Here is a 24,886-nt window from a genome sequence, read left to right on the forward strand (position 1 = left end):
ATCGTGAGTGTCAGGTAATCTGACATGGCTTTTGGTGATAGCCAGCCAAGTCTGTCGCGCAGGTCCGAGACGTGGTCAAACTTACGCCGTCCGAAGATCACTCTAGCGGCAAAGTTCAAAATTTTCTGGAGTCGGTCAAAATTTTTCTGAGTCCCGTTACCGTACACAGTGAGGCAGTAGTTGATTCGTGATATGACCAGAGATGTCACGAGAACTTTAATGACACCGTCAGGGAGACAATTTCGTGCGTGAGACAGTCCGATCAACAAGCCAGTACACCGACGACTAAGCTCGGACACATGTGCTTCCCAGGACAGGGCGCTGTCAAAGACAACACCCAGATTCCCCACCTGCTCGCTTGGCTGCAACACAGAGTCACGAAGAGAGACGCTGAAGTCGGGTACCTTCCGTAAATTTTGTCTGCTGCCAAAAACCATGAGTTGTGTTTTGTTTGCGTTTAGCTTGAGGGCGTGGAGGCAGAACCAGTCACTGATTGATGCGAGTGAAGCTTCCATGCGAGAGATAAGCGATCTGAGGTCGTCGGCACGGCCGCTCACTAGAACCTGGGTGTCGTCCGCATATTGGAAAACGGTGGCGTCACCTGCGTATAGCGAGAGGTTGTTCGAAAATATGGTGAAGAGTAACGGTCCCAGGGCAGATCCTTGGAAGACACCCATATTATTTGGAAGCGGCCGAGACAGTACTCTACCTCCGGCGCCGTTAGATAGGGACACGCTCTGGGTGTGTCCCGTGAGAAAAGCAGAAAACCAAGAGGTCTCGATCCCGTGCATGGCCAGTTTTTGAAGTAAAAGTTCGTGGTCGATGACATCAAAGCATTTGCTTAAGTCAAGGAGACACAGCAGTGAAAGTTCTCCCCTATCAGAGGCTGCAAGGATCTGGTCTGTGACGGACAGCAGAGCGGTCTCTGTGGAGTGTCGGGGGCGAAAACCATGCTGCGAGGAGGCAAGGAGATAGTTATTTGAGAGGTAGTGGTAAAGCTGTTGATGTACGAGGCGTTCTACAACCTTCATAATCACGGGGACTAATGAGATTGGTCGAAAGTTGGTGGGATCCGAGGGGCTGCCTGATTTGAAGATGGGGTGGACTGTGGAATGTTTCCAGGAATCGGGGATATCGGAGTTGGTAATACACGTATTGATAATGTAAAGTATGATGTGACCGATAGCTGAAAAGCCGGACTTTAACATTCGGATGCAAATGCCATCAGTCCCACTGGCGCCTGAGTTGCGCATGCCAAAGATAGTGTGACCGAGTTCGCCGAGAGTGACCGCGCGGAGCTGAAAACGGCATGCACCGACCCGGGGGAGGCGAACGTTCAGATCGGTAGCGGTGTTAAGAGACCGGACCTCCGCAGCGATGCGAGGTCCGACAGAGACGAAAAATGAATTCAGTTCATCGGCGGGTAAATTAGGCTGCACACTAGGACCGTCCTTTTTCCCTGCTACAACTGTCCTGATAGACTGCCAGACCTTATTGGGACCCCGCTCGCTGATATTTCTCTGTAGCTCCTCTCGCCGGTCGCGACGCAGCGCGGCCCGAACAGAGCGATTCAGCTCCTTGTAAGCTGTCGACTGACGACCGGACAGTCGTAGCGAGGCGCGGCGCTGGGACATAAGGTTCCGTGTGACAGCAGAGGCCGGGGGCACTGTGGGGTTCCGAATGGTAATACGCCTGAGTGGGGCGTGGTCGTCGATAATAGGCAAAAAATTGGACACGAATGCATCCCACTGATCACTAACAGTCGCGGCGGTAAACACAGGCTCCCAGTCGACAAGCTCCAGATCAGAGTTAAGGGCAGTGACATCAACGCGGTTGAGCGAACGAGCTGAGATGATTGTAGGCTTCGGACGCAGTTTGGGGACATTGACATCTACGCTAATAAATTTATGCGGACTAAAATGACAAAACTCAACACGGATGTTAGAGAAGAGGTCCACTTTGTTCACCATACACACGTCTAGGAGCGAACCGGAAGTGAAAGTCGAAGTTGTTACTAGCTGGTCTAGGGAGTAGTCCGATAGGAAGCTGCTGAGATGCTGTCGTGCACGAAAGTTGGGTTCTTTCTTCAGCAGGTCACAGTTTATATCACCGCAGATGACGAGCGGGGTCCTAGGGTGATCGATAAGCACTCTTTGTAACTGATTTTCAAGGTCGGCGAAATCGGCACTTAAAGCGGTTTCGGAGTGGCGAGGGGGACGATATAAAGAACATACGATGATTTGACGACCTTTGTCGAGCTTGAGCAGCGCCCACTTTGACTCGAGCTGGCTGCAGCCGCGCTCAAAACTTGGGAACTTGATGGGCACTGACGTGATATCCGATTTTGTTACGATCGCGACGCCGCCGTACCCGCGGCCATCAGGTCGATCTGTGCGGCTGAGGGAGTAGCCTGGGAGCACTAAAAGTCTGTTTGGCGTAGAAGGGCGTAGCCAGGTCTCCGACAGTAGTACGACATCGTAATTGTTTTGGCGGAGTTCATAGGTCAGGTCCAATAGTTTAGGCTTAAGGCTTTGAATTCGCCTCGAGACAGCGAAGTGGGTGACATCTGGTGGCAGGAATTTGCATAGGAGGAAGAGTGATGCCGAGCGGCGACGCGCACGCAGTTACACGGCGGGAGTACGGTGGAGGGGAGGAGTGTGGGAACTTAAGGCTGTAAGGGGTTGATTACGAAGTTTACATAGCAGATATGATATGGTCCATAATGCCTCAAAGTGTCAGACTCTTCGAATAGGTACCTGCCAAGCAAATGATGTCCGATAGTAGGCCCATCTTCACGCTTGGTGGTACTAAGCTGGAGAACACCAACGAACAAAGAGACCGAGGTGTTATTGTTGACTCCTCGCTAGATTCAACAAACGTATCAACCTTCGCCCGTTAGGGTGTTAAGGGGTCCGTTCGACCTCCCCCCGTAGGGGAGAGGGGTCGAACGGACCCCCCCCCCCTCAGTTTTCTGCGAAATACTCGCGCAAAAAGCGGTCGATCGCGACGAAACTTTCAGTGCCCTCGCTTTAGTCAATTTAACACCTACCCTGAAAATTTCATGACCCTGACCCAAATGACCATTGACCTGTGACCTACTTTTCGAAACCATGTTTGACGGGAATCGCGATTCGGCGTATATGTCGGCTCGCATTAGCTGCGCGTTTGCAGTCTTTTCGTGGTTTCAAGTGTTCAGACATGTGATATGATGTTGGTCCCATGCATTAGGGTGGATGACAAGGTCACCTGAAGGTCAGGTCAGGTCACTGACCTTTGATGACCTCGATTCACTTTCAAGTTTTGCATATTTCTAGGCTAGTTTTTGGAGCTGAATTCGAATTTAGCAACCATATGAACATTTACGAAGTAGTTTTGGTGCCTTCGTAGCATGTAACGAAGATGCCAGAGGCGGTTGACACCTACTACAAATACTCGGCAGGACTTCTACTGGTTGTCCTGACCTGAACTGACCCGACCTGGCCTAAATGCATGCAGGCATCACTGTAATCAAAACTAACATGATATTCGTGATCAGCACCCAAAAAAAACCACTGGAGCCCCATTGAGTAGTAAAGGAATCTTGCTAGCAGCTACCCCTTACAACGTTCAAACGGATCCCAATTTTCCCGACTATTGGGTCATTGACCTGACCTGGAAGGTCAACCGATGACCTAGGACCCAACCCGCGCCCGGCTGGGGGTCCTGGATTTCCACGCCCTGCTGGGGGGAGGGGAGTTTGAACACCCCCTTTAGAATTTTTAACCCCTTTAGAACAGTTAGAAGGGGGGGTGTTTGAACACCCCCCCTTCTAACTCGGCTCCTGGGCCACGTAGCGATACGCGGAAGGCGGCGTTCGAAAGAGCGTCAAAAATAATGAGGAAATCACTTCGGTCAATTTTTTGGTCAAGTCAAAGGTCAGGTCACCAGAGGTCATTGAAGGCAAAATTTCGCCGATTTCCAGGTCGAATGTCGACAATTTCCAAGAAGTCAACGCATAACTCGGGAACCAGTAGAGCTACAGCGCCACGGAAAAGCGCATTCGATAGCCCTATTAACGCCCTTTCTGAGTAATTCTCTCAGATTTGACCTAACTTCAACGGTTTTGCCTGCAGGGGGCAAAAACTGCAAAAATAGCCGATTTTTTCGGAAACAGTTTTTCTGCAATAACTTTTGACCCAAGCCTTGTACGAGCTTACTTTTACCGGCATCGTGTTCCTCTCGTCAAGACGCATCGAATGAACTATAACTTGACCTTGAAAGGTCAACTTGAAAATTTGACCTCAGGTCAAGGTCATGACCTGACCGGAAAGGGTCATGTTGCATATCAGTCGATCCGTATCGTCGAGCTGAACACATCTAAGGCGTTTTCATCGCTCTACCATGCCTCTATCAAAAGTTATTTGCGAAAAACTGTTAGATACCATTCGTGACCTAAGATGACCTCGGGGCATAAACAGGGGTCACGGACACCATTTTCATGCTCAGTGTGTCTAAACCACTTGTAATTCAGTTTTTGGGGTGTTCATAATGTCTTTCGTCCAAAAGAGGCCCATTTCAATTTTCTCCCATTGACTTATAATGGGAGGTCGCAAAATTGACCTGACCTTAGGTCATCGATATCAAAATTCTGAGATATACATTTTGTACATGCTATTGCTGTTAGCAATCGCTGAAAGTTTCAAAGCGATCGGTCACTCGGTGTAGCTATGACAGACATTGAAACTTTGTATGAGGTGAGGTCACTTCAAGTGACCTGGTGACCTGACCTTGAATGACCTTGGTCTGAAATTTTCACAACATGTGTAGAATTGATGTATGATAAGGTGTACCAAAAACGGCGGCGCTCCGCGCCGCCGTTTTTGAGATATTCGCGAAAAACCACAAGGGGGGGTGTTCAAACCCCCCCCCCCAGCAGGGCGCGGGTTAAAGTAGGGTATCATCGGCTTCCTCTCGTCACAGGCAACACACTATTTTTCCACGAAGCTCTAGCTCGATCAGGGGCGAAACGGCAAGGGGGGTCAAACGGACCCCCTTATAATACGTTCGCGGCTGGAAAAACACCAATACGGACGAGGGTTAAATTACATATGCACTCAACGACCATATGCCAGCTGGGGCATGGTAACTGGTAAGGAGAACATTTGAAAAGCTGAGTCCGGCATTGTTTAGCCTAGCATACAAAACATTTGTTCGCCCTCACAATTCATGTTGAATTTTGCCCCCAAGTATGGTCCTCTAATAAGAAATATAATATCAAGAAGAGTGAAGCAGTTCAAAGAGCAGCTACCAGAAGAATTGTGGGAATGCAAGGGTTAAAGTATCCAGAACGGCTGAGTCGGCTTAAGCTTACCACCCCTAGAAGAGAGAAGACAACGGGGAGACGAGACTCACAAAATCCTCCATCAGCTCCATGAGTGTGACCTCAACCAACTATTTATCGTACAAAACCGAACAGAGTGAGATTAACTCAAATTGTACAAGCCCCACCACTAGACGTTGACGAGGGAAAGTTTTTTCTCACGAATAGACCAGGTAAATAAATGGAATTCGTTAAGCCACCACATCAAGAAGGCAGAAACATCCAAATTCCAATCTATATAAACCAAGATATGAGAAACATCAAGCAGACCGACAAGATTGGCCCAAGTGAAACCAGACTGATGCAAAAGAACATGTAATTTAAAAAAAGATGTGGGCTACAACATCAACATAGACCTCGCCGTCTTCTTCTAGAATCAAAAATAAACCTTGACTCTTGATTGATTCTTGTCCTCGCTGTGTGTTGATGTGAGCGGTGGCTATTCTGCCTTACAAAAGCGCGAATATCAATACTTTTAAAATAATGATCAAAATGCTGTAAAGTCCCACTCAAACCTCCTTAATCACCCTAAAAAACCAATGTTCCTATCTTGCGCGCCGCACACAAAGCGTATACAAGCCTGAATGTCTCATGCGCGCCGGGTTCGCTATCCCTCTTACTACACTAGCGCCACCCTCGCGCAGCGGCGAGTCTCGAGGCGAATATTCAAGCTTCCGATACGAAGATTCCGATGGTGGTTTCCTGTTGTTTCCGGTCGGCTCCTGCCCCTGCCGCGGCCACCGCGGGCGCCGCGGCGTTGTGGACGGCGTCCGCCGCTGCGGGCCGGCTTGGGGCGCGAGGAGACGCTGGTGGGCGGGGCCTGGGCTGCCGGCGGCGCGCCGTGGGACGCGGGCAGCGCCAGCGGCCGCTCCCCACCCTCGCGGGCCGGCGGGGCTCTCAGCTGGTGGGGAGGGTGAGGCGACACGGCCGCCGGCTGGCGTCCGTGGGGCTCTGCGCGCGGCGCGGGAGCGCGGTCCGTCGTCCCTGGGGCTCGGGAAGATTTCGGAATGCCGGCAGCCGTTGGGTGGCTAGAGCTGGGGCCGAATCACTAGTAGAGCTCGATGAAAACCGAGAAAAGTTCCGAGGGAAAGCAGGTTTTCTTTTGGTGAGATGGTGCCTGAGCTGGTGATCCGCTACTCGAAGTGTAGACCTGGGTGGCGGCGCTGGTGCCGGGCAGGCCACAACGGTTAGTACCCGCACTACGGCGAGCAGAACTCCCCCCTCTGTATTATGTATGTCTTTGTGTGTCTGTGTGTACCTACCTATACTGATGTGTGCACCGATCGGTTTGTGTGTCCCTATTACATGAGATCATGAACTGAGATGCTTTTACCAAAAATGCAGTCAAAGAAACTTCACGAAAAGAAAATTCAGCTTGCCTGAAACGCATTTTTTTTTAGATGACCTAGGATGACCTTGACCCTGACCCTCCATAGGGATAGCCCCCCCCCCCTCCATAGGAATTTTCGCGATAGCTGGGGAACACGCCGACGATAGAGAGAGCTGAAACTTAGCATACCTGAGCTTTGATTCAAGCCAGATCTTGTGACACCAACCGCATTTCAGGTCAAGTCAGGTCACTGACCTATGGCGTCATAAGTGAACCTTTGCACCAGGGTTGTGCTTGACTCATGAGTCGAGTCAGAGATTTGACTCAACTCTGACTCAGATGAGTCAGGTTTGAGTCGAGTCGGATAAAATGTTGAGCTGTTGAGTTGAGTCAGGGTTGAGTCAGACAAAAATATTAAGGTGTTGAGTTGAGTCAGAGTTGAGTCAGTAAAATAACTTTTGACATTGAGTTGAGTCAAAAACATTTAGGAACATGAGTCAGCTGACTCATCTTTCTAGAAACAATATATAAGCTTTTCATTCTCCCCCCGCTTAACAACTTAGGCCTGGCCCTGCTGCCGGATTTTTTTTCTTCACCCCCCCCCCCCCCGCTCAACGACTTTTTTATCTGAGTCAATTTTGAGTCAACACACTTGGCTCAACAAAAAAAATTGAGTCAAGTTTGAGTCAACACATATTTTCATTGAGCCGCTTGAGTCATGAGTCGAGTCAAGGAAAAAATCAGCTCCTTGTTTGAGTCAGAGTTGAGTCAGGACCTTCTGAAGTTGAATGATGAGTCGAGTCGGCAAATTTTTTTTAGTCGAGCACAACTCTGCTTTGCACGGTCCTCAAATATCGCAACTTCGCAACCCCATCAGTACCAGAGGAACTTTCACGGGGAAATGAAACTTACAGGACGTAGCATCGTCCAGAGGTCTCACAACTTGTATCTCAGATTTTTCCTAAACGTCACATGAGGTCAAGTCGGTCACGTGACCTCACCATTAAAGGGACCCTCCCACCTTAACGTTAGATTTGAGTTGAGATAGCCAAAATGGGGTCCCTGGCTCACAATTACCGGTTTCGGCACTCACAACATCGAGAAATGCCTTAAATCGGAAATATTGAATTTCAAAATTGCAGCATTTTGATTCAGAGGGGCTAATGCTTAGGAATACCCCTCTGAATGTGTGACGTCAGCGCAGATATCTAACGATTTTTAAATGTTTGACCAAAACGTTTTGTAGCACGCGGTGGTATATGCTATTTGCGCGCAACATCTGCCGCAAACGCCGCACTTCTAAAATAAAGTCGCTAGAAACAGCGGAGATCCCAAAAAAGTAAACAAAAGTAAAAGTATAATATCTTGAAAACCGGTGAATATTTTTCGGTGAAATTTGGTAGATATTCGTTTTCGCTCTTTCTGAACCGAGCAACATCACGTTCATGCCAATTCATAAACTTTTTTGAAGGTGGGAGGGTCCCTTTAAAGTTTTTTTATCCCATGAGTTATAATGGATAGGTCGGAAAATTGACCTCACTTTAGGTCACCGATATCGATATTCTGAGATATGCATTCCATGCATACTGTTACTCTTAACGATCGTTTAAAGTTTCGAAGCGATCATTCAGTGTGGTTATATAGCGAGCATTCTAACTTTGTTTGTGGTAAGGTCACTTGAAGTGACTTGGTGACCTGATCTTGGGCGACCTAGGTCTGAAATTTTCACAACTGTGTAGAAGAGATGCATAAATGGGTGTGCCAAAAACAGCGGCGCTCAGCGCGGGCTTACAGTCAATTGACTTCATCAAAGAGCAGTGACCTTGACCTCATGCCTGACAAATGACCTTGACATACGCCATAATCTTTAGTACAAATGCTGTTTCGCAAGTTGGCAAGTTTCTCGCCACCAACAGTTTGGAAATGCAGGCATAAATAATGGGCACTGATAAGCCGTATGTACGTACGTCGTATCGCAATGCTGCCTAACATGCTCTTGGGAAAAAGTTTACAGGTCGAAGGTCGAAGGTTTTGGTTGCAATTAACCGCATTTTAAAGGAGCTGTTGATAAAAAATTAAAAGGTCCATCCGAACCCTCCTCAGTGCAAGAGGCCGTTGCTGATATTAATGGTGTGAAGTGCTTGAGCGAGGAACATAGCGAGAATAGATACGTGAAGAATCATTGACATTTTCCTCGAAAATGTAAAAACAATGCCAAAAGTTATATTGATATTGAATACGGTGAGCTTTCGGCTACAAGCCTTCGTCAAACCAACAAAATGACACAATACTTTTGGCATTGTTTTTACATTTTCGAGGAAAAGGTCAATGATTCTTCACGTATCTATTGTCGTTGCTGATAGTCGTGGTTGGACTAACAGAGCTGAGTATAAAGGGACTATCCCACCTTTAACATGGGGATGGGGTTTGAGTTGAGATAGCCAAGTTTGCGGCGTGGTTCAGAAACCACTATCTATCTAGGTTGCAACCCCCGCGGCCTCTTGGTGTTGAAGAAATTCGTTCCCTTCATTTGAAAATGGGCCTTGTACAAGGCCCTATCTTCAACATGGAGCGACCGTTAGTGTGACGTCACCTCGTTTAGTCATTCTGATTTAAATGGGTTTGTTCGTTGAAAAATCGCTTAAAATTTGGTCTGAACTTTCCTGTGGTGCCTACAGAGTAAAAAGAATCAGCTTTATGACAGTAATGTGGCCTGGGGAAGGATGTAATTTTGGGCTGTGACGTCACATATTTGAAAGTTTGTGTTTGGAATATGGGAAGCCTAAGATGTTTAATGAAAAATAAATGCCAGAACCGTGTTCCTGGTCATCCAATCTATAAACTCGGGCACAATTTAACTGGTTTTAACAACATTTTAGAAGGTGGGATAGTCCCTTTAAGCTCATCCCTTTTTTCGGTAGCTGTTCATGCAGTTGTGTCAGTTCTTCGGAAGCCATGTAAATACGTTCACACTACAGTTGTTTAGTGATTTGTGTAATGGTGACGTGTTGATTTGCACGTAGCGTACCTATTGCGCATTTAAACTCGATTTGTGTAAATGTAGAAACGAGCTTGAGCCGTCTCTGCAGCAAATGAATGTGGTAAACATACATATTTTACTTCATTATTTATTGCATTTGAAGTAATTCAGTGGCATAGGTTGAACATAACAAAACATAACTATTGAAGCGTCTTATTATATCCAACAAAACAAACCACGCGAGTATTTGCTCTCGTGACGGAAACAAGACAACGTTCACTGACTAGGTGACGCGCAGTAGCACTCTCTTTGATAACTCTAGCACTCTCGGGTGGACAGGAGCTCAACTTCTTAGTAGGCACCATGGCCACCATATCCACCGTGTCCGGCGAATCCGCCGTGTCCGGCGCCGTAGCCGCCGTAGACCGGGACCGGCACGTAGTGGTGCACGTACTTCGGGAACAGCCACTGCGCAGGGATGAACTCGTACTCGCCGCCGCCGCCGCCGCCGCCCTTGCCCTTGTGGCCACCCTTGCCCTTGCCCTTGCCGCCGCCGCCGCCGCCGCTGTGCGATTCAATCACCACAGTGTGAGAGTGTCCGTGGCCGTAGCCCTTCTGGCCATAGCCGCCGTGGCTCACGCCGTATCCGCCGTGGCCTCCGCTCAGGCCGTAGCCGCCGTGGCCTCCGCCACCATGGCCGTAGCCGTAGCCCTGGGCGTAGCCGCCTCCGTGGCCGTAGCCGCCGTAGCCGCCGTGCTTGCCGTAGGTTCCGTACGTGCTGATGACGCGGACGTACTTCTCGCCGCCGCCGCCTCCCTTGCCCTTGTGGCCGCCGCCGCCGCCGCCACCGAAGGTAGCCAGCCTGAAGGAATCACAGATTTCGGTCAGTTGATGGAGGCAAGCATCATCAGCGGTTGAAATGGTTCTGTCTGAAGTGTGTAAGAACCGTGTATTTGCTCTATGCTTATCCGATTGCGTTTCAGTTGATCATCAACAAAGTTTCTTTTGATTCTTTTTATGTGATGAGCATGCAATCTGCAATAAAGAATATGATAATTGACTGTATTTAGTAATTATTTTGCATAAAAGGTTTACTGTTTTCTGAACTATTTGAATACTTGATCATGGAAACATCGGCGGTATTGTTACTTACGTCAGCTGCGGGGCGACGAGGAAGACGCACAGAGCTACCGTAAACTGCAATAAACGAGAGAACAAAATGGCGTTAGATGGGCACGACAGGGCAACGACTCTTCGGTGGGCTGGTTATTTATGACAAATAAGGGCCATTAGCTAAAATTAATGCTAATTAAACTCAATGAGGTGAGATAAAAATGATAGATGAACAATTTCTAGTTTGAACTTATGGTCTTGCTTTGTCATTCATTCAATATAATTGTGAAAAATTGGATCTTTCATGAGTCTTCATTTTCATTAAGCAAGCACTCTAATATTTTTTTAAGAATTATTCAGCATTACAAGAAGGAAATGAAGATGAGCAAAAGGTGAAACAGCTAATGTCTTTTAATTGGCAAAGTAAAGCTAGCTGGAGCTGGAGCTGTTACCGAGTTCATGTTGCTGCAGAAAATGATGCCCTCCTCTCGGCGTCCGGTGCTTAAATACTGTGTGAAGTTCTGGCGCGGCCGAATGTAACTGCAGTCCAGTGTGAAGTAATCGGCGCGCCGCGCGGGGTCTGCACAATCCGCCGACGGGTCCAGGCCACCCGACCGCCCGGTCACGCCCGTTACGCAAACACGCGCCGCTCTTTTCAAAATCAACCGAGGTCACTTCCACTTTCATACGAAACCGGATAACGAAGGCAGGAAAGATGTGATACAGCTACCGGAGACACCTTATCGAGCAATCGGCACCGTTCGCCACCCTGCCACCGTTTGCACGACAGCAGACCATGCATTCAGTACAGGCGGCTAGGTGTCAGATCTGTCAGCTCTTTTATTGACCAAATTATTATGTTCCTGAATGTTTTTAGCTTTATACTATTAAACATAGTGTAACCGCTGTAGCACATGATGAATCACTCGATTTGTCGTTATTAGTGTATCACGATATGCATGAACTGATTGGATACCCTATTCAGTGTTTATTTTCTTTGGACAAAACGCTAGAAACACACCTTTTCTTATTTATCAATATTTATGTACATGCCATTGAATCTGCATGCGATGGTGCCTCATATCAAATAAAGTAACACTTCAACCCACAGAGAAAAAAAATGTTTTGAAGACGGGGACATTGTCGTCAAATGCCCAGGACAAAGACCCAAGCCTTTCATTGACCTCAACTGTGAGTGAAATTTTTCTTAAGATTTTTTTTTTTCGGACAATAATTCGAACTTATATCCCTCTATTTTCTACAATGGGTTACGATTTCGTGTGCAGCCCTTGGAATGCGTAAAATATGTAAAAACATCCCAGTCCACGTTGCTCAACCCTTGTATCTATATGCGGGGAAGCGATTAGCGCTGGGCGTCTCACGGCTGGCGGCTGATTATCGCAAGCAGCATGTCTTGATGGAATCTAAATATTTGTGGTATAAAACCGGTTATTTATTGTAGCTTTATGAAACCTGTTATTGCATGATATAAGTCTGACATCATCAATAATTTCAACAGCCATTAACAACGCACAATACCTTAACGTTATGAAGCATGGAATGGAACTGGCCAAAGACTTGATAGTTGATGGGTGAACGCTAAAATGTACGAAAACATTCAGCTAAACTATACCTATTTGCGGCCAAAATTGGGAGTGAGCTTCGAACATAAGGTCATTGTTGGTCGTAAGTTTGGACGAGCTCGTGGAAAGTCAATAGGGTGCAGGTTCATTTAATTTCTTATATCTTCGCTTTGCTTCTTCTATGCGACAATTCAAAGGTGACCATGCGCACGTCCCAAAATCACAGACCAGTAGCTACTTACCTACACGCTCCGTATCAACTGGGAACGCAGGGGCAGGCAAATCTGCATTCCGGACGATTTTCCTAGTCGCTCGACATTTCTATCCGTTCGTAATTCTTATTTACCCTGCTGATGTATTCTCGGTCGTTATCGCACATACTATAAAAACGCCATCTCAGTCTGTGATCATTTACGCGTCGTCCAATCAGCGAGCCGGGGGCCTCATCAGTGCTCCTACGCCGTCTGTGGTTGGCGCTCAGCCACTCCCCTACCCTCTCTCCCTCCCCTCCCCTCCCCCGGGCGACAGACACTCGAGACGCTATTGGTGCGGAGCGCGGGAGCAGCTCGCAGGGCGGGTCGTTCACCCCAACCAACGACCGTGCAGAGCTGTCTCACGGTCGGTGGTCGGCGCCCACTGACCCGGTGACACACATTACTCAGACACCGAGGGCAATGCCTACGCGCATCGGGCGCATGCTGGTGATGTTACGTGGCGATGGTGGGGAAGAACGAGAGAAAATAATTTAATAAATGCTGTTTTCTTTTTCATTTTTCTATCCAACAAAAATTTGGCTAGGATAGATAGCTTGACAATTGCCAGTACCTTAAATGAGTTCAGACAAAAGTTCGCTGGAGTTAAAATCCGCCAATAAAGCAAGCAGCGCCGAACAGTCTGCTCAGCGTCCTTTGGCACATTGTATTCCATTAGCACCCACTTAACGACTCGCTGTCATCGTGTGTAGTGTAACCCTCCAGATCAATGGCTGGCGCTCACCATTCAACGCTGCCTGATCAATGGCCTATGTTGCTGTCGTCCCGGCTAAAAGCAGCAAATTATTTGACCGCTTGATGCGGGAGGCCCCTATTTAATTTCAAGCCTTTTGAAAATACTAATCACTCCCACACATCGTATGACCATTGTCATATCACTTTGTATCGTTTGACGAAGTGTTTACCCACTTTATTCCAACCGAAAACAAACAAAGTTAGGTTAGCACAAGCCTGGGGTATCGAAAAAGTTTCTTGCGGGATCACCGGTAGGTGCATATATTTTATCCTCACACTTCCAACAACCAACATGTAAATTACATAACAAATTATTTATAACTAGAAAACAACGCGCATAAATATCGGGTGTTCAGCCGGAACGGCATCTTTATCGAGAGACAGTGCCTGTCACCAGGAATGCGGTTAGCTTTCTGAGGCGTTAGTACACTCTCACAAAGTCTTGGTCAAAGAGCGCTCCGTCGATACCACTGGAGTGACCTCCACGTCCATAGCCAGCACGGTTTTTAGGGCGCAGCACTCCCACGAACTCGTACTTGTGATCAAGTCCGACCAGCTCCCTCCCCTTGCTCACGAAGTTGCTGACACCTTCTTGGAAGTCCTTCCCGGCAGCCTTCAGCCCTTTGAAGAAGCCCTTGTGGCCTTCGTCGCCTTCCTTTTTGATGATGACGTCAGTATAGTGAGTGACATGTCCTTGGCTCGCTGCCCCGTAGCTGTCTTGTGCATAGCCGCCGGGGTAGCTCAGGGAAGACCCCTTGGCCCCGTGTTTTTCACCACCGTAGCTTCCGGGTGCGTAACCCAAGTCGTTGAAGCCTCCCTTTCCGTAATCTCCGCTTCCATAGCCTAGAGGGCCGTAGCCTACGTCGTTATAACCTCCGTGCACGTAGCCGACGTTGTCATAGTCTCCGCTGTCATAGCCGTCAATTCCATTGATAGAGGTGACGCGAATGTAACGCCGGTCGTCATCTTCTTCTCCCTTGCTGAGTGTTCCGCTCCTGAAAAAGGGCTTCATTCAGCACCGGTTCTAGGGATGATTCAGACAGAATGCAGGGCGCATGCTACGCTATTATCTGCCATTATACGTACAGCCCACCGCTAAAGTAATGTGCGGTTTTACCAATCTCAACGGATGGCTTTGACCGACGATTTTTAAATGCGGACTAATTGAAAAGAAGATTGACGGTCGTCAATCGATAAAGTTGTAGCTGCAAGGGTGAGGATACATGTAAGCTACATTTAAAGTCTCGTTGCAGTCTGGCTGATCGTTCCTAGGCTTCAGAAGCAGAACATACCCATGACTGAAACCACACATTACTTCTGCTGTGGACTGTACCAATGCATAACTCATAAGTGATATGTACTAGATTATCCGGGAAAGATCGCAGATGCCATGGTGTTTGTTGTATGTATAGCAGGCAAAATAGCGGTCAAATAAACATGCATCACAATTTGCTATTAACAATTAGGATTTAGGCGTGGATTTTAACAGAGCGCAACTAATGCTTTCGACAATCATACAATGCACTTTATTACCTTGCGTGTCATTTTAAACTGGGGTTGCGTCGATTCAATGATACTTTTGATTTGGAAATGTGGTGTCCCAGGGATGGAACAAAGGCACATATGCAAGTAATTTCGATTAAAGTGTCGGAACCTCTTTTACTTGCTGAGCAGATAAATATGCGTTACCAATAAATACTTACGCAGAATTTATGGTTGTGAAGGCGATGGCGCCGAAAGCGAGAACAGCCGTGATCTGAAATATGCGACAAATTTGTGTCAAATATATCCGCTGATAAAGCATCTGACTAAATATTTGAACAGTAGGCGCTTACGCGAGGCAATAAAACAATAAAATATAATGATCTAAATTATAAAGCATACGCTAGTGAAAAAGCGCGACATTTTCTATAAACAAAATAAAAAAATGCAGCAGCATGCATTTATCTACATTGATTAAAAATGTAAAAATCGCTTGATATACGGTAGGGCAAAACATTTAACATATGTAGAAATTTACACCGATAAATCAAGTAAATGGCGAAGTACTTGTATGAACAGCATTATGACATATATATGCTTTTAAATATAACCTTATGTTCAATGGTTATATTTAAATATAACCAAAATCATTTTGTAATTAATTTTGGAACATTTTGCATTTCGTAATCATTGAACATAAGGTTATATTTAAAAACCGATAAATCAATTCTTACCGACTTCATGTTGCTGTTTGAAGTGACACCAACCGAAAACTGCATCGCGCTTTTATGCAGACGTAGCACCGTGGCAGTGACCCCAGAATACATGGCGATGACCGATAATACAGATCAGTAGCAGATCAAATGCCAACAATATCTGATGCCGTTCCCGGTCGCTACTATTGTATTTAGCACGGATCCTGAGCAGCGAAGGCAGTCGGCCACGACAGTTGTCTGAGATTTGTTCCTTGTTGATGAAAACTGTGCGTAAAAGTGTTAGAATCGAGACAGCGGAAGGCTCCAGTAAGTTACCGCTCCAAGTTTCTAGAAAGTGGCTGATGTGCAAGTGTGCATACGTCGTGTCAGACGTGCAAGTGAAAATGTTTAAGATTCAGCGAAATATAGGTCATTGATGTTTACTAACTAATCGATACTTTCGATAGATCAAAAACAAAAACAAAATCTATCGGTCATCACATATGGTACAATAATGTAGGCTAAAACGTGGTGCAGTCCTACCTCTTGCAACCTGCTACCGCAAGGATTACGATCAAACAGGCGTATTTCACACATATGACAAAACTTCCGGGACAAGTAGAGGAATTATTATTTACGCTAAAAATCACTCTAATTTCATTCCATGCGACATCCGAAGACGATACACAAATCATTGTGGCATATCATATATTGCAATGTATCACACAACATGCAACTGAACGAGTGGTTTGCCCCACGAGTAACAAGTGGCAGTAAGAAACAGAGCCTGCTGCTTCTATCCACTGACTTAACTCCGACTTACATCAAACTCCGATACCGTAACAAAACCATCGTCGTGCTTCATACACCACATAACAATCGGATAACATGCCTAGTACACACCACTGTAGCCTCCATGCAAGTACCCCGGCCGGAAACCTCCGTACCCGCCGTAAGGCACGCCGAAATGACCCCGGTTATAAAACTTCGGGCTCAGCACACCGATAAACTCATAGTCATGGCCGTCTCCGAACACGCCCTTGCCTTTCCCGAAGAAGTTATTGAACCCGTTAAGGATGCCATTGCCGATTCCCTTGAAGAATCCGCCTCCCTTTCCGTGAGAGTGATGTTCCTCGATGATGAGATTAGAATGGTGCCGGTTGTATCCACCGTGTCTGTATCTCTGACCGAGTCCGTATCCGTGCCCGTATCCTTGTCCGTACGACCCAAGTCCTTGCGACCCGTGTCCGTACGAGCCGTATCCGTAGTCGTCGTCGTCTCCGTATCCGCCGACTCCGTACCCGGTTTGTCCGTAGCCCACCGGTCCGTATCCGTAACCCCCGTACTGGTAGCCGCCGGGCTGGAAGCCGCTGTGCCCGAAGCCGCCCTGACTGAAGCCGCCGTGTCTGAAGCCGCGGTGACCGTAGCCGCCTGCTCCGAACTGGGTCACTCGGATGAAGGTGTTGCCGCCTTTGCCCTTGCCTTTGTGGTGGAAGGTCCCATGGCTGGAATGAATGAGAAATTGTTAGCACATATCATATTTATGTGGTACAAATGTTGCACAGGGTACATTTCCGATACTCAATGTCCAGATAAACTTTCTGACTGGTTGAATGAATGGCTAATGGCCGAAAACCCACGGCACCGCTGCAAAAGTCGCCCACTTCCGTTGCATCGTTAATAATTTAGAGCACAGACGCGGACGTGACGCGGAAACAGAGACAAAGGAGGAAACGGTTCGGTCCTTTATGGGTCGATCCTAACTTTCATTTGCTACTTGAAGGGCATAAAAAAGCTTTATTCTAGAGGCATCTGAAAAAAGAATGCTGTCTCGACTCAAAGTTACCTGTAGACAGTTAAAACGATTTCCCAACGCCCGGCGTTTTATGCTTGAAATATGTACATTATAATGTCTTTTTCTTTTTTCAAAGACGAGCGAGCAGTTTTTTCCGAAGTCAAATTGACAATGGGCCACAGTAAAGGCAAACGTCATTCTCAGACATACATGAAAAAATGCCGAAAAGTAGGTACAGCAGCAGACCAATCATATCGCTACCTTACCTGGGAGTAAAGGTGGCGAGAAGAGCGCCAAGGACAACGACTACGGTGCTCTGAAACAGAACACAGAAGGTCTGTCAAACCACGCATATATGTAGTTACACAAGCGTGCGAAACGCTGTCACTAATCACTCAGAGTCCTTAAGTGATAGGTAATTAGCGTTGGAGCTGCCACACTCTTCTGGCTACAACTTCTCTTCTCACTGAATGTTGCACAAATTTGGTGTCACGAATCACTGTCGCATTAGATGCATGATAGAACGACCACAGCCATGAGAGGCTGTGGTATAGTTCGATCACTGACAAAGGTCACTGCACACGTAGGCACGTTACCGGCTTCATGGTGGGCGGTGGACTGGTGCCCTCAAGGGGTAAACACCTCTGTTATATACTGCAGGCTGCACAGTCCTGCACTACCTACACTCTACAGCGTGGGCCAGAGCTCGCATATTTCCCGCAGAGCGCATGATACGAACTTTAGGGAAGTTTTGCAAAGCGGGAGATCATGCACAAGTGTGACGGAACTTCTCTCTTCCGCGTGAGTGAGAGCGGGCGCAGATGTAGGACACTTGGCAATGAGTCGGCAAAATACAGTTATGTGAGGTAGACAACCCATAGCTTTGCCTGGATACAAATTTGGTCTCACACAGTCTTACGCAGGATGGAGTGAATGCGGACCTTGCGAAAGTGGACATGCACTGCACGCGTTCAAAAATGTAAAAAGTGGCATGTAGTCATTCGCAGCATCCGAGCTATTCAATGAATTAGGAATGTAGAGGCGAGCATAGTGCAGATGTAGACTCGTGCTGCAATATGCAAGTGCACATGACGCCTTCCGTCTTGGGGTGAAGATACCCCGACCGAAAATGCCGCGGAGTTTACTTTTCAACACTGCGCCAGGTAACCATTCACATAATCGTGATGAAAGTGATGATAATGGTAAATTCTGTTAAACGCATTTTTCATTAGGAAAAACGACATATGCATAGCAGCGGCACGTTCCACCGAGGGGGGGGGGGTATTTATTTTCTGATTGTAAGACTGAAGTTATTAGCCATCCGAGCGTTGCTTCAAAATGGTTGTGAATAGATATGGGGAAGGTGGGGTAAGACGGCCTACTGGGACAAGGCGAACCACCAGCCTTCTCGGCTGAGCCGCTGCTGTTATCTGCTGCTTTATGCACTCACTACCTTTGTCTCCCTTCGCACCAATGGCCACCTTGAGTTCATGGGGGCCAGGATGCATAAATTTTGAGCTATTGAGAAAAATGTTGTGATGATCCTGTAAGGAGGTCTAAAGGCCCAAGGTTGGAGGCCTAAGGATGCTTTAATTCAGGCGCCTTTCTTGCATGTTTAACCCGCGCCGGGTCGGTGCTCCGAGATTCCGCGCCGGGCCGGGGGTTCTAACTCGGCTCCTGGGCCACGTAGCGACACGCGGTAAGCGGCAATCGAAAGAACGTCCAAAATAATGACGAAAACACTTGCGGGCTAATGCGAGCCGACATACGCCGAATCGCGATTCCGGCCAAACATGGTCTCGAAAAAGAGGTCACAGGTCAAAGGTCATTTGCGTCAGGGTCATGAAATTTTCAGGGTAGGTGTAAAATTGATCAATGCGAGGGTACTGAAAGTTTCGTCGCGATCGGCCTGGCCGCTTTTTACGCGAGTTATTCGCGAAAAACCTTAGGGTTTTTGCATCAACCCCCCTGTGCCGGCAAGGGTTAAACCCTCGCCCCATTGGGGGGGGGGGGCAATTTGCCCACCTCCCCTGTGTTTTTTTTCTGAATAGCAAGAAAACGGCGGCGCGCGGCGCCGCCAAATTTTCAGTACCTTCCCGGGCATCAATTTGACACCTTGACACCAGATTTCAAGTCACAGGTCACCTTAGGTCAGGAGTTATTGAGGTCAAACTGAGGTCATGTTCGAGCAAAAATGAGCAAAAAACATGAAATACTGAAAGTTGAAACGATCACCAAATCTACAATTACCAAGCAATTTCAAAGTTCTTTATATGGTCTAGTAGAAAAAAGCGGCGCTACAAAACTGCTATCTCGGATTTTAAAAATTTTGGGTTTTTGGCCCCCCAAAGTTCAAAAACTTGATTTTTAAGAAAACTAAAAAAAGTCCTAATATTCTTCCGAATTTCGAAAAAACCGGAATATATGTAATAGTCCCTGCGTTCTTCTATATACATGCCAAATTTCAGATTGATATAGGTATCGTTTTTTGGCCAAGTTATAGCGAAAAAAAACTGTTCAAAAATGATGACGTCAAATTTTTAACTCAATTTTCAGCGATTCTAAACCACTTAGGGCAAAACAAAGACCACAATTGAACTCCCCGTGACGAGCTGCATCGAATCGATACCCATTTAATGCAAAAATATCAACTTTGAAATTTGACCTAATTTGACCTGACCTTGACCTGACCTTGACCAAAACGTGACCTAAGCTGGCCCCAAAGGCTGCCTGACCCACATAATCGCATTTGTCATGTAAAATGGACCATAAAACATGCATCACACGACAGTTTCATATTGTGACCCCCCAGTGACCTGACCTCTGTGACCTGACCTGGTATCAGTGACCTCAAACAGCAAAATATGTGTTTAAAGAACATTTCCCCATCGATGATTTTCAATGAAATGCGTTTTACTCGATTGTACAACGCATTTCTTGAAATGCCTGTAAACGGTAAAAATTCGACCTTTGACCTGACCTGTGACGTCATCGGTTTGACCTAGGTCAATAAAATTGGGTCACAAGGTGGTTCCCTGATAGGGCTATCCAACACCGTTCGCCGCTTGTCGCTAGGTTGCGTGGTTCTCGAGATCTTAGGGGGGCCAAATTACCCCCCCCCCCCCCCAACAGGGCGCGTTGCTCGGCAGAGCCCAACGGGGCGCGGGTTTAAACATTCCGAATGCTATAAACAATATGAGGCTAGAGAGCAGTGTAGCAAGATCTGTAAACTTTTGCTGGTCAGTCTTACCCTTCCCCTATATCACTTATGGCCGAAGGCATTCATCAAAACATTTTGTAAACGGGAATAAGCTGTTGATGCACCCTGTTGTGATCGGTCACACCGCCTCTCCATTAAAACAACTTCTAACTTCCTCATCGTGCGGGGTTCAACGAACCGGCAAACCTGGCGCACCGGTAGCCCGGCGAGCCGTGCGCAGGTGCTTCTTTGGAGTCCAGTTGCGTGCAGCCAGCTGGTGGAACGGGAGGTCTGCAGCTGTCTGCAGTTGGGGGGGGGGGGGGGGCGGGGAAGGCTAACTCGAGAGGTAGTAGGTACCGGGTTGCTCCAGCCCGCGCTACGGTAATTCAGCGCAAGAGAGGAGAGGGCAGTGCAAGACAACAAAAGCCTGTCACAATCCGAAAATACTGCCTTAGGCTTGCAGCTTGCAGAAGTGATATAGATATTACAAAGACGTCACAAAGCTGACTCTGAAGTGAAACACCGTTAAAAATACTCCTTCATTAGGTCAGCAATAGGAAAAGCGTGACACAAGATGCCTTCTGGCGTAGGCTGGAGGGGGGGGGGCGTGTCTTTATACCACCGTCCACCCCTGGCTTTTTTGCACGATTGTTCGGAACGCGTTTTGGAGATGAGAGCTGAAACATCGTATAGGGTGGCATTTGTTTTTAGGATATTTTAGCATCACCTTTGCATTTTCAGGTCAGCTCACTCACCAATTTAGGCAACGAAATAATGCATGGTCCTAAGATGTCGCAACCTCGCAACGTGCCAAGAGGCAGGAACCTTTTGAAAGGAGCGCTGAAACTTTCAGGGAGAGTCTGATGCAGATAATTATATACCTTGCGTTACCTCATACCTTTATGATGCAGCCAAGGTCATTTTAGGTCATCGAAGTTTTTTCAACTCCCAATCAAATTGAGTTCGCGAGTCTGGAACAATAGTGGATCCAGAGAAGTGACTTGAGATCCAGTGGGGGGAGGGGGTACATTTTCCTCGGAAAAATTATCCAGCTTCCTGGATTTCGCTTTCTTATGTCTCGCTAATGCAATTTAAAACAAACGTTTCCTGCTAAAATTGAATAACAATCGCTGTGTTTTGTAACGGCTAATATATAACACGAAATGTGTTTTTATTTTTTACAGTGTTTACCTCTCTCTACCTCTTTTTCCGTTGATTTTCGACCGTTCGCTTTGACTCAAGTCGGACGTCGAGGGGGTCGTACCTATACCCGCCTCTCCTCTCAGCCGTATATGTATATGAAGCCGACTGGCTGTAGCCTGTAACCGTATACCTCTAGAAAAGTAATAGGTTCAGCGAGGGTCAAATGTGGCGTTTTCTCACCTAAACGGCTTTACCAGCAATTACATACGGCATACATCCACATAAATGGCATTATTTATAGGTATTCGACCATTATCATTTCGCCAGGCTTGTCTGAGCAGTCTTTCAGTCTGAACAGTCTTTCTGAGCCGGTGACGCTGCGCAACTGGGACAAACGACGTGTAGGTAAGCATTGTCTAGCAAACTTTGTGCACTTAAAAGTTTAACGGGACTAATAGAATGACGCAACAGAATTAACCGTAGACGTTGCACCGGTCGGATTTGAAACCGCCCTCTTCGAAAAAACCCGCAGTATACGTGAAAGCCAGTCTGGGCGGAAGGCACGTGCCCCTGCTGTGTGCACTTATTCGTTAATCCGGGTGACACATTTTTTCCACGGTGACTATTGATTTTTTCGACGTCAACTTATTACTCCTGTACCGAGGCTTCCTTTGTTTGTATTTCTGAATTGACCATCTAATTCTTTCATGTCCGGTGAAAAATGTCACCGGTAAGTGTCGTAATGCTTTCCCAGGACCGAGCTTCTGACCGAATTCGAATAGTTATGCAGTGCACCATGTGGTGGTTGGCATTCTGGGTCAGATATTTTCCCGCTCTCTGATCTGCAACAGTCAAATCTCACACAGCCTGTTCATGTTCATTGTGTTTTATACACATACCTATCTAATTTGCAAATTCGGCCGCCTGCGATACCTATCAACCGCGTTGCACTTGATCGTTAACCCTCGCATGTGTAGGGGGGGGGGGGGGGTCGGATGGACCCCCCCCCATGGTTTTTCGCGAATAACTCGCGTAAAAAGCGGCCGATCGCGACGAAACTTTCAGTACCCTCGCATTGATCAATTTTACACCTACCCTGAAAATTTCATGACCCTGACCCAAATGACCTTTGACCTGTGACCTCTTTTCCGAGACCATGTTTGGCCGGAATCGCGATTTCGCGTATGTCGGCTCGCACTAGCCGCGTGTTTGCAAGCTTTTCGTGGTTTCAAACGTTAAAACATGTGATTTGATGTTACTCCCGTGTGTGTCAAGGTCACCTGAAGGTCAGGTCAGGTCATTGACCTTTGGTGACCTCGGGTGACCTCGGTTCACTTTTTCGAGTTTTACATGTTTCTAGGCTAGTTTTTGGAGCTGAATTCGAATTTAGCAACCATTTGAACATTTACGAAGTAGTTTTGGTGACTTCGTAACATGTTACGAAGCTGTCAGAGGCGGTTAACACGTACTACGAATACCCGTCACGACGCCTACTGGTTGACCTGACCTGACCTGACCCGACCTGGTCTAAATGCTTCAAGACATCATCTGTGATCAAAACTAACACGATATTCGTGATCAGCACCCCGAAAAACCTCTTAGCAGCCACACTTTACGACTTTCTAACAGGTCCCGATTTTCCCGACTTTGGGTCATTGCCCTGACCTGGAAGGTCAACCAATGACCTAGGACCTTAAAATTGGGCATCATCGGCTTCCTCTCGTCACGGGCAGCACGCTCGTTTTTTCCGCGAAGCTCTAGCTCAATCAGGGGCCAAACGGCAAGGGGGGGGGGTCCAACCGACCCCCCCCCTACACATTAGAAGCTGGCAAACGCCGCACACATGCGAGGGTTAAAACTCATGTTTCTCGCTTTAGCCCATACTTTTCACCCGTCTCATGAGACGGAACTGGCAGTGAAAGTGGAATATTTGGTGTGAGTGTTTTTACGTAACTCCTAAGCGGACATGTTTGCCGTGGTGCCCACGACCTTGTTGAAAATTTCTCCCGGAGGCTGCCAAATCCTTCCGCGGCGAGGCCGGACGGTGCAAACGGGCTCAGCCAGTCTCTCGGCGGAGGTATACCAGATGTGGGTTCATGTGGCGGCAGCGGCTACTGGCAACTCTGAGCCGGGCATCACGGCTGGGGCACGAGAGCTGGGGAGGAGGGGGGGGGGGTGACTCGTGTTTGTGAACCCAAAGCAAAGGTGAAGCGTTTTTTTTTTGTCGGGTTGACCTTTCGTTAGTGGCTCATAATGAGTTCATAAGTTGGCGTAGCGTTTGCCTAAATTTAAAATGCAAGATAAACGTTTTTTCTTGCATCTGCAGCTCCTAGCAAATAGCGAAAGTTTAGAATAGCAATCGATTCGTCGGTGTACCTAACAAGTAAAAATTTGTTGTTCTTTAGGAGAGATCATTTAGCGTGACCTGGTGACCTGACCTGGAGCGACAGGAGGTCAACATTGCCGTATGCTGGAAATCCCTCCTCCACACAGCATGCTGAAGCGTTGTCTGTCGGGACGACTTTTCATCAGTGGCTCGTGAGGTCACCAAGCTGACCTGACCCTAGGTCATGTATAAGCGAAAATACTAAATAAACGTTTCTTACATCTGCCACACCTACGAATTAGGTATTGAATGTTTCAAAACAATGTCTCTATCGTCTTAGCATAGGGTGAATATTTCATTTTTCTTGAAGTGAAGCTACTTCATTTGACCCGGTGACGTTACGTGAAGTGATCAAAAGCAATATTCGTTCGTGCGCAGGAAAACGCCATCCCCTTCATTTTCGCGCGAGCCAAAGCTCCCGAGGGTTCCTGGACTTAAGAAGTGCGTTGTAGCTTTCGCCGTCAGCTCGAGTCTTCGTATGACAGAGGTGTTGATAATCCATCTGGGGGGTGGGGTGGGGTGGGGGTGGGGACTTACGACACTACGTCTCCTGAAAGACGTCACTACTCGCCATTCATAGTCACTTACGCGCCGAACTATGCGCGTTTGAGTGATGGGTTACGCACGTGCATCCGTTTCTTACGGCCTTGACTCGGCCCCGTACCCGAGACTCGGAATGAAGCCGTCGCCGCGACCGGAGAGCGCACTCTCACTCTCTATCTCGTCCCGTCTCCCCCCCCCCCCGTTAAGCAAAACCTGCCCAACCGGCACAGCGAGCGGCGGTTCGCCTCTACGCGAAACGACACTTAGCAGG

General features: G+C 47.5%; 3 protein-coding genes across 3 annotated transcripts; all 3 read right to left on the minus strand.

The window, feature by feature from the left end:
- Positions 1-9,803: 9,803 nt before the first annotated feature.
- Positions 9,804-12,143, minus strand: LOC122367727 (glycine-rich cell wall structural protein-like). Its single transcript, XM_043341079.1, has 3 exons — positions 11,235-12,143; positions 10,823-10,866; positions 9,804-10,531 (listed from the first exon to the last, which is right to left on the minus strand). The coding sequence occupies exons 1-3, from the start codon at positions 11,241-11,243 to the stop codon at positions 10,021-10,023; spliced, it is 564 nt and encodes a 187-aa protein (XP_043197014.1). The 5' UTR covers positions 11,244-12,143; the 3' UTR covers positions 9,804-10,020.
- Positions 12,144-13,663: 1,520 nt separating this feature from the next.
- Positions 13,664-15,623, minus strand: LOC122367723 (probable peroxisomal membrane protein PEX13). The gene is made up of 3 exons (XM_043341073.1): positions 15,589-15,623; positions 15,076-15,128; positions 13,664-14,367 (listed from the first exon to the last, which is right to left on the minus strand). The coding sequence occupies exons 1-3, from the start codon at positions 15,595-15,597 to the stop codon at positions 13,794-13,796; spliced, it is 636 nt and encodes a 211-aa protein (XP_043197008.1). The 5' UTR covers positions 15,598-15,623; the 3' UTR covers positions 13,664-13,793.
- Positions 15,624-16,441: 818 nt separating this feature from the next.
- On the minus strand, positions 16,442-17,949 carry LOC122367718 (ATP-dependent RNA helicase A-like). The gene is made up of 3 exons (XM_043341067.1): positions 17,941-17,949; positions 17,611-17,660; positions 16,442-17,054 (listed from the first exon to the last, which is right to left on the minus strand). The coding sequence occupies exons 1-3, from the start codon at positions 17,947-17,949 to the stop codon at positions 16,442-16,444; spliced, it is 672 nt and encodes a 223-aa protein (XP_043197002.1).
- Positions 17,950-24,886: the final 6,937 nt, after the last annotated feature.

This window comes from Amphibalanus amphitrite, unplaced genomic scaffold (assembly GCF_019059575.1).
Source record: "Amphibalanus amphitrite isolate SeventyFive unplaced genomic scaffold, NRLGWU_Aamphi_draft 000892F_arrow, whole genome shotgun sequence".
Taxonomy (NCBI): Eukaryota; Metazoa; Arthropoda; class Thecostraca; order Balanomorpha; family Balanidae; genus Amphibalanus; species Amphibalanus amphitrite.

Coding starts and splice junctions, on each gene's coding strand:
- LOC122367727 (XM_043341079.1), bottom strand. Junction 10,532..10,822: donor CTCGTCGCCCCGCAGCTGAC/GTAAGTAACAAT, acceptor TGATTCCTTCAG/GCTGGCTACCTTCGGTGGCG.
- LOC122367723 (XM_043341073.1), bottom strand. Junction 14,368..15,075: donor TTCACAACCATAAATTCTGC/GTAAGTATTTAT, acceptor GCCCTTTTTCAG/GAGCGGAACACTCAGCAAGG.
- LOC122367718 (XM_043341067.1), bottom strand. Junction 17,055..17,610: donor CTCGCCACCTTTACTCCCAG/GTAAGGTAGCGA, acceptor CATTCATTCCAG/CCATGGGACCTTCCACCACA.